Here is a 9,512-nt window from a genome sequence, read left to right as displayed (position 1 = left end):
TTAATCTATAATTAAATTAAACCCACAAGCACACGTAATCATGCAGTTGGTTATCTCAGAATGAATATATGAATGTGCTGTGCTGCTTAGTAAGGAGCATGATGACTTTTTGGAACCCTGTCTTCCAAAGGAATCTTGAGAAGCACTGAGAGAGAGCCGCAGGCTATGATTCAGTAGGTCTGGAGGGGCCCCAGGAATCTGCATTTTAAACAAGCGCTCCAGGAGAATCTGATGCAGTTGGTCTAAGGACTACAGTTTGAGAAACACTGCCCTAAAGCGTTCTGCCTCTGCTGGACAGCATTTAACAAAGGTGCCTCACTTGCCCTCACTTTTTTGTTAACTTGCCAAACCGGGGCAATGTTGAAACTGCTAAAATACAGGTCCCAGACCAGCAACTTCAGAAAGCAAACACTGCATGCCATGCAGTCACTGTCTCTGAGCTGCTCGGTTCTCTTCGGCAGGAAAACAGATGCACTGAGATGAACAGCTTCTGCATCAAGCGCTTCTCAGAAGACTCTCACCAGAGTCCTGGGAAGACATGAATTCCCTTCACACATCTTCTAATGGATTCAAAATTGGAGGATCATAGATAATCTCTCTGGGGTCAGTGCCATCCTCCTGGAGGGTTCAGACAGGGCAATTCTCAGGTTGATGAGGGATGCCTTGTATGATGGCAGTGGGCTCAGAGCAGGCAACTGTACCTTAGCACTTGGGGGACTTTTTTTCACAGGAGTGGGGGAAAGTTGTGCTAACTGTAGAAATATGTTCTCCTAACACGAGATAGATTGTGTGTAGTAAGGTGTGTCTGCTTTCGGGGAATTTAGGATGAAATTGGCCTTGGCCATTGCTGAATTGGAATGGAAGGACTCATCATCTTTTCCCCACTAATGCGACTCCTTCCCCTTTAGAGCCAAAAGAGGTAGGAAATTGGAAAGTCCTGATTTAAATCTGCTGGACTTTGCAAGACACAGGTAGGCCTGGACACCTATTTCATGGGTGAGCATGGGAGCCCCAGGAGAGTTGTGGGGCAGACTGAGAGAGGAGGAAGGCAGAGTGGGGAATGAGGAGTACACATAGGGGACAGCCTCCAGAAGCCTAAATGGTGAGCTCTTGTCATTCCACCATCCCTGCCCCCTGTGTGATACAAAGAAACGAGGCACTTAGAGGAATTACAGGCAGAACTCCTGGTTGTTCTATTCTTTATGTCTTCCAGGTGCTTAGTCTTCAGTAAAGGAACTCTTTGGATTTTGTTCCTGCCAGTAAGTGGCAACTTCTACTCATGTGACCTCATTCTAGTCACATACTTCTCTGCCTTTATGGGGTTGTCCTAAGGACCAGTGATAAAATGCACCCCTGATAAAGTACACAATGGACAAATGATATTCTCTATCCATCCTATCCTTTGGATCCTAGCTCATGCTCACAGTATTTTCCCAGGATACAACATTATGGTTAACTTGGTTTCTTTTTCTCAAATATGGAATTCTCACCATGGTGTCACGTCTTCTCCTCAGTCCATGGTTTTCAATACCCTTTTCTGGGAGTGTTGGAAAGGGCCACAGGTGAAGGGAGAATCCTAAGCGTCTGATTCGAGAGGAAAAGAAGGCCTCAGTGGCCGGGAGAACAGTATGTTTCTGGAGTGGGAGATCTGTCCAGGTCAGGCCAAAATGTTATGGTCCAGGGGAAGAACCAGGACAGACTTAGCAGCTGTGCCTCTGTGCCTCACGACCCCCACAAAGCAGCGACAGCAAAAAGCATTGCACTCTCTCTTTATTTAACGCAAATCCTAAGCCACTGGTGGGACAGAGGGCCAGGGCATGTTTGGGGCTGTATCTCCTCTTCTGAGAGGGCGAAGCACACACCAAGGTTATCAGTGAAATGACAGGAGTCGGCAGAGTCAGGGTGGGATCCTGAGCCTTAGAAACAACCTGCGTTAATAATCCTGTCATTGCCCCCTCCTTCCCTTCCCCCTCACGTTCTTCTCCTGGCACAACTGCCAGATGGACGTGGATGGAGGTCAGAGGTCATTCTCACAGGTCTGTGGGCCTAGGGTTCAAATGACCTCTGCGTGACGACAAACAGGACAGTGAAGACCAGGCTCTTGCTCAGGAGTCCGCACACTACAGGGACGACAATGCTGAACACAAAGGTCCTGGGGGAGAGAGGAGATGTAATGGGCCACTGGCCATAGCGCTCCCTCACAATTGAGTTTTACTCTACAAAAGTCCGTTAGGCCCCTTATCTTACCTGCTTAGATCCTTCCAGCACCTTCCCCATACTGACTGGCCCTGGGCATTTTAGTTTGTCCCATTGCCCAAAACTACTCATTAGAAATATGTTTAGTCGAGAGCAGAGGGTCCACGTCCAGAAGAAGCCTCGGGGAGAAAGGGCAGGCTGACGACACTCCTCTTCCTCCATGGTGACAAGTAGAAGTCATGAGTACAGGGGTCCCAGAGCCAGGAAACCTGGTTTCTACGCTCAGCATCGTGACCTACTTCCCGGGAGAGTCATCTCACCTCTTTGGCCTCAGTTTCCACATCTAACTAAGAAGGATCTAATTCTGGTCAAAATCCCGTCATGAATTATTATAGATTTTAGCGAAATGATTCTAAAAGTCCTGGGTAAACGGCAGTAAGAAAGGGATAGAAGTGAGTGAGGAAGCTTGGCCTGCCCAGACTCAGGAGAAATGGAATAGGTGATTGCACAACTAATCTGTATGATGAGACACAGGAGCGAAAAGAGAAACAGGCAGCAGTGAAACATACAGAAGTTCAGATTTAGAGCTCAAGTTACATAAGAATTTAACACCTGAGGAAATCAGCAAAGATTGTTTAGTAAATAGTCTTGTGGTACCTGGGTAGCAATATGAAGAAAAAAATCATCTTTTCCACAATTTTACCATACAGCAAAATAACTCCTCTCCCCAAGATGGACGAAAGATTTGGATAAAATGAAAAAAAAACAGAGCGAGAGAGAGAAAAGTCACCAGGAAATAGAATCAAGCACACGTAAGGAACAAAGCGAAGCAGTAATTTTAAAATCAACACATTTGCCTACACAAAACTTAACCGCACAGGCACAAACTAGCAAAGGGACAAAGGACATAAGTGGGATAGAAAGCAGCAGGCGGCCCGTTAGCACTGAAATCCACCCCCGGCCTCCAGCGCTGTCCTGTTTCACCCGGCCTAGGTGTCGGAGGCGGCCTGGTCGAGTTCAGCCTCCAGTGGCTCTGTTGGGGGACGGGGCCAGGGGCCCGCAAACCAACGCTCTCGCGCCCCTCGCAGTTGCAACAGCACCCTCCGAGGTGCGGGCAGTGACCAGGTTCGAGCCCGGCTTTGAGAAGGTCCCAGCTCTGGGATCTGCTAACTCCACCTCCTGCAAGTCCCTCCTGCCAGTGCCCGGCCTTATCCCCTCCCAGTCCCTTAATATTTCAAGCACGAAGCTCCTGGGGTCCGCCCACTCTCAAGGGCCAGCAGGCATCCTATTCCCAGGCTTCACACAGGCTGCCAGACTCCTGCAGGGCTGGGAATTCGTGTGCCCCTGGGGCTGGCCCTAAGCAAAGACTGGAGATGCAGGAGTATAAATACTACGGCTCCTGGCCCTGATACAGACAACTCCGAGTGTGACCTGTGAGTCCCCAGAACCCCTACCCCACCCCTCAAGCCCCACAGGACTGAGCCAAAGTTCCTTCTGTGGGATTCTGCTTGGTTGTGACACTCTGCTTGGTTTCCTTCCCTCCCCCATCCCACTTCCCTAATGGTTGTATCTGGGATCACTTCCTAAAACATTTACATGAGACACCCTCCAGCACCCACCCCTGCTACTCCACACCCTCCCCCACCCCCCCCACCCCACCCCACATCCACTCGGTTCTGGGGAACCCACCCAAAGACAGGGTGACAATGGCTTCTTCTGAAGTGCCTCACCATTGTGGTCTCAGCTATTCCATCACCTGGGCAAAGAGCGCTCTCTATTAAATGACCTCTTGTTCAAACAGCTCAGTGGCTTCTGCTTTCCTGACTAGACTCTGACCCTAGCATAGTTCATATTAGTTAACAGATAAAGTTAATAGATGAAAGAGGGGCAGCCTCTAGGAGGAACGGGGGTGAAGGTCATGTGCTCTCAGTTTACATGCTGGAAAATAAAAGCAGTGAGAAAAGAAAAAGGTTGACTTTCAGTAGCTCATTTATTTTATTCAGTCCACAAGGATTTAATGAGCACCTACTACATACCTTAGGCTTAAGCTGGTGCCAGGGAAACAACTTAAGGAAAACAGACACTGCTCCATCTGCACGGAGCTCATGGTTCACAGCAATAGAGAAATCGAAGGGAGTACCAGTTCACGTCTATTTGGGCAGAATAGTTTTAAAATACTACATCCCTGTAGGCAAGCCTGCAGTGACACCAATGCGTTATGGATCACACTGCAAACTGTTTCCAATCTTTGGAAGGCCATTTGGCCATGTGCCTACAGAGCGATATAAATGTTCAAGTTCTCTCATGGGAATTTCATCTGAATGACTGATTTAAAAGAAGAAAAAGATATCTGCACAAATATGTTCATCTCAGAGTTATCAATACTATAAAAAATGAAAACAATCTCAATGTCTAGAAACAGACAAATGATTATGTCAGTTATGGCTTTTCCACTGATAGGAGAGTATGCATTTGCTGAAATTATAATAATGACAAGTAGGTAGCAACATCGAAGAATATGTTAGCATGGAAAAATAATGAAAATGTTCATAATTAGAACTACTACTATGTTAAAACATGAATAAAGACTAGAAGAGAATATGGAGAAAAAAGACTTGTGAGATTAGTTGGAATATGGAAGAATATTTCTTTCTCTGTTAATTCAATATTTAATGATGACCACATTCTAAGATAAATCAACCGTAAAGGGATATGCACGCAAAGGTAGTGGCTCTTAGCTTTGCCTGCACATTAAAAAATCTCCTGAAGATCTTATAAAAATACTGAGACAGCCCCGACTCCAGAAATGCTGATTCTGCTGGTCTGCAGTAGGGCACATACATGGGTATTAGAAATAAACCAAATGAAGCAAAAGCAAATACTCCAGGTAATCCCACTCTGCAGCGGCTGCTGACAGCTGTTGGGCTAGATTATTGCTTCCAGCTCTGGTTTCCTAGCTTCCCTACAGTATAGACAAGGAAACTGAAGCCAGAGAGGATTCCTGACTTGCCCAAAGTCACACAGCAAGTCAGTGTGGCTGGCATGAGACGCCAGGGTCCCTCACTCAAAGTACTTTTTCCACTACACCATTAGGCCCCTGGACTGGCTGAGGTCCATTGGAATTCAGCGAAGATGCCATTTCCCTCTCCTTACCCCTCTGGTGGGCAAGGAAACACAGCAGTGAACTGGGGGGAGTGGCAACGTCTGTCTTCAGGAGCCTCCTCCTCCCTTGGCACCGCCTCCTTCCTCCCCTGGGGAGTTCCACCAGACTGAGGTGACTTAAACCTGTGCCTGCCCTTCACCCTCCCCTACTCCTCACTCCACACATCCTCCTCTCATAGACTAGGAATCAAAGGGCTTGGTGTCCAAACCAGGGACCCAGAGCCTGGAAACCATACCTGGTGATGTATGTCATATTTGTGGGGTTGACTCCAAGCCCAGGAGGGGAGACGCCAGCAGTTGACTTGGGCGGGCCTTGGGTCACTATCCTGGGGCTGGTGTGGAACTTGTTCTGGGCCTCAGTGGTGGTAGGAGGATGGGTGGGAATCTGAGCCCGGTTCTGGGTAGGAGTCTTGCCTGGGACAGGGGTCGCTGAAGAACCTGCAAGAAGGTACATTGGGTGGGTGGATGAATGGAGAGGTGGTGGGGTATCTGGAGCTGAGGAGGAATGAACGTGGCTGTTCAGGAGGCAAGGTTTTCTTTTGCTAGGTTTAACGAAATAGTGTGGGGTCAGCCTGGGTCGGAAAAAGGAAAGAAGGAAGGGAGGGAGAGAAACAGCGAGGGAGAGAAGGAAGGAGGCAGGAAACTGGGGAGGGAGGCATGGAGAGAGGGAAGGAAGAAGAAAAGAATTTTCAGGCTATTGGTGTCCTTGCAAAAGCACTTGCCTGCTATTCTTCACCAGTCCGTATGCCCCACCCTCTTCCAGAATAATTCCCTGATTACTCTACCTTACACCATTGTCTCTGCCTTGCACTCACCTGTACCTGTGGCATATTTCTTTAAAAGTTATCTTTTATTAATATATATTTACCTTTTCTTCTTACACTTAGAATTCTCCAGGTGCTAGGAACTTGAACCTGCTTCTCTTTCCTCTGCCTTCCTTAATTCATCCAGTCAATATCTACTGAGGGGCTACTATGTACCAGGCACTACATTAGTTGCTGGGGATACAGAGCTGAGCAGGACACAAGCCCTTCCCTCAAGGTGCTCAGAGATGCATAGGGGAGACGGGTAAGTAAACCGGCCACTACTACCCAGTGATATAGTGTTGTCTATGAGAGAGGACACGAAGTGAGCTCCGGAGACTTGCTACCCAAAACGGGAGCCATGGGCCAGCAGCATCAGCATCCCCTGTGAGCAGATCAGAAATGCAGAATCTGGGTCCCACACTAGACCTATTGAATCAGAGTCTGCGTTTGAAATAAGATCCCAGGGTGGTTCGTGCCCGCAGGAAGGGCTGAGAAGCGCTGCTTTGGAAGCACACAGGAGGGCCATCAAAAGCATCCTTGGGAGGGGGAGAGTGGATCAGAGGCTTCCTGAGGAAATGACTTCTACGTGGAGACCTGAAGAATGAGATTAAATGACCCCAAGTCTACCACTCACCTTTCACTGTACCCCACTTCCTACAAGAGCACCCAAAATTAGGCTCTGCTACCCAAGAGGAATCCCTACATAGAAGCTCCTTCTTACTGTGGGAACAAATGCCTCTCAGGGGACTCGTATGAGAGACGAGGAGCTTCTGGGAGAATGACGGGCTGCTAGAGATCCTGAACCACGGCTCTGCTGGTGCTACCACCACAGCCCCCTACTTCCACCTGACCTGGCTCTCCTCACCCGCAGGCCACTCACCCTTGGTCACCACCAGGTGGACAGAGCTGAGGATTTCAGGGTCACTGTGAGGTAGGTAGATCACACACTGATATCGTCCAGAGTCACTCACTTGAACGTTGGTCATTCGGACGCGCACTGCGGACGACACGGAATCGTCTTCTAGGAAGTACCTCCCCCCGGGCTCTTGACTGCTCTTCCTTGAAGTTCTGTTTGTGATTGCCAGCGTCTCGACCTTGCCTCCATCCGTCACCCTCTGCCAAGCCTTCTGGCTGTAGGAGTACTTCTTGGTGTAGACACAGTCCAGGCTTAGGGTCTGTCCCTCTTTTAGGGTCTTCTTTTCTTCAGCCGCAACTTGGAGTTCTGTAAGCGGGGAATCAGAGGTTGGCTCTGTGAAGAATAGCTTTCCTCTCTTTGGAAAAAAAGAGAGGGAGCTGTCTCTTTTTTTTTTTTTTTTTTTTTTTTTTTGTTCAATCACCCAATGTCAAACGAGATCCTTAAGGCCTGCAGAAAAGATGCAACTTTCGAAGCAAGACAGCACTAGATCCCAGATGTTTCCACTGTGAGTAGTTTTTTTTACTATGAGAGCTAGACTACATATGGTTCATGCAAATCAACTTATATAAGTGATTGTTTTTGAGAGGAGGAAATTGCCTGATTGGAGACAGAACTCGGGACAAGTGCTAAGACCATGAGTGATGGGGACATCATGGGAGGGAAAGATTACAGAGAAGGATGGACAGGGTGAAGAGTGAATGTGAAGACATGATACTAGCAGAAAGAGACTTTTCTGAACAGCTAGAGGAACTCCATCTAAGTTAGGGGAGAGAGATCAGTTCAAGAGACTTGGAAAAACAGTGAGGAAGCCATCTTGAGGACATGGTAGACACTGATGTGTGACCATCTGGTACTCCTCTCTCCCTTCCTTGGGTAGCAGAGCACCTCTTTTTAGGGGATCCATCCTACGTGGCTTTGCTGATGGGGCTGCCCACATTCTCAAGGAGGGACACACGACACAGGCTTAGCAAGTCAAAGAACCCCATCACCCTGGCCGTGCTAATTGGTTTAAAAATGGGCACAGAAGTGGGGCTGGGCCAGTCAGAATCCTCCCCGAGGCTACTGTAGCTATTAAGAAAAATGTTCTTTCTTCCTAGTGTTGATAGGTCAATGGGATGTGAAACTTCAGTTGCTATATTTCCACTGTGTGGAAATAGTCTGCCTGAGAATGAGGCCAGAAAGAGCCAGAGAGAAAACGACAGAGACAGAGAGACGGAGAGAGACCTGACAACATTAGCTGGGGCAGGGCCTCAGCTGCGCTCCACACCAGCACCCCTTATGCTTTCCAGTTGCCTGAGCCAAGAAATCCCCCTCTTATTTTTGCTTTAGTTGAGTTTATGTCACTTGCATCCAAAAGAGTTCTAAGCATTCTAAGATGTCAAGGAGTCACAGCAGTGGTTCTCCACTGGGTGACAATTTTGCCCCCCTGGGAACACTGGGCAATGGCTGGAGACATTTTTGGTCATTATAATTGGGAGTAGGGTGGGCTGCTAATGGCATCTAATGGGTAGAGGCCAGGGATGTTGCTAAACATCTTGCTGTGCACAGACTCCTACAACAAGGAATTATCTCACCCAAAATGTCTTTTGGGTTTAATAGACTGTCAACACCAAAAGTACCATGACCAAATATAAGAAAAAAACTTCAAACTTAAATAAAAGTATCTGAGATCATGTCGAGTTTAGATTTATTCTGTCATTTTCCCATCTAGAGTTTTGCGTGTCTCTGACAGCATCAAAATGCACAGACATACTGTCTCCCAAACTTACCCCGTTTTATTTCTGTGCTCAGGCCCTGTGTCAGGAGAATTCCTGATTCTGCTACATTTGGGTAGAGAAACCCGGTCTGGCATAACTAGTGGTTGGCTGTCTCTTGGGGGGCCATATCCCCTGGAGCTTCAAATGAAAGAGAAACCTTTCTCATGGTGGGATCCCCCCAGGTCCCGGGCAGAGGCCTCACCAGCTCACACCTCTTCCTCTGCTTACCTGAGACGAACAGCATCCAGAGCAGCCCCCGGAGCCTGGCCTTCCTCATGCTTCCTGTGCATCAACTCCAACTGCCACCGTGGCTCCTGGGACAGCCACAAGGCAACACTAACCTAGAGGCTCCAGAACGTTGCACAACAGGATATGATGCCATTACTGGGAGGTGCTAGGTCTGGTGCTCTGTTTTCATCACTGGTTGCCTTGGCTTCAGACGTCAAAGACAACGCAGGAATCCAGAGACAGGGCTCAAGCCTCAATTAAGCTTCTCCGAACCCCAGTTTCCTCTTCTCTGGGGACAGTCACAATTACCTTCGCAACCAACTTCATGAAATTTTAGTGAAAATAATACTTCTGTGTAAACAAAAGTAAGGCGTTAATATTTTCAGGGGAAGAGAGGGCCACCTTGCTCTCCTGAGGCCCACTCTCCATTCCCCTCCAGTTCAGTGT

General features: G+C 48.1%; 1 protein-coding gene across 2 annotated transcripts; it reads right to left on the bottom strand.

Annotated features, from left to right (window-relative positions):
- Nucleotides 1–1,753: 1,753 nt before the first annotated feature.
- Nucleotides 1,754–9,172, bottom strand: TREM1 (triggering receptor expressed on myeloid cells 1). Of its 2 annotated transcripts, XR_009221998.1 has the most exons (5): nucleotides 9,066–9,172; nucleotides 7,045–7,386; nucleotides 5,595–5,796; nucleotides 3,886–3,952; nucleotides 2,160–3,563 (listed from the first exon to the last, which is right to left on the bottom strand). XR_009221998.1 is itself a non-coding variant. In XM_058554421.1 (4 exons), the coding sequence occupies exons 1-4, from the start codon at nucleotides 9,112–9,114 to the stop codon at nucleotides 2,047–2,049; spliced, it is 699 nt and encodes a 232-aa protein (XP_058410404.1). In that variant the 5' UTR covers nucleotides 9,115–9,172; the 3' UTR covers nucleotides 1,754–2,046. The 2 variants fall into 2 exon arrangements, 1 of the variants encoding a protein (XP_058410404.1); XM_058554421.1 differs by lacking the exons at nucleotides 2,160–3,563; nucleotides 3,886–3,952 and adding an exon at nucleotides 1,754–2,152.
- Between the last annotated feature and the right edge of the window lie 340 nt (nucleotides 9,173–9,512).

This window comes from Diceros bicornis, chromosome 14 (genome assembly GCF_020826845.1).
Source record: "Diceros bicornis minor isolate mBicDic1 chromosome 14, mDicBic1.mat.cur, whole genome shotgun sequence".
In the NCBI taxonomy this organism is placed as follows: domain Eukaryota; kingdom Metazoa; phylum Chordata; class Mammalia; order Perissodactyla; family Rhinocerotidae; genus Diceros; species Diceros bicornis.
Note: the sequence above shows the minus strand (reverse complement) of the source record. Positions and strands in the feature narration are given on the sequence as shown.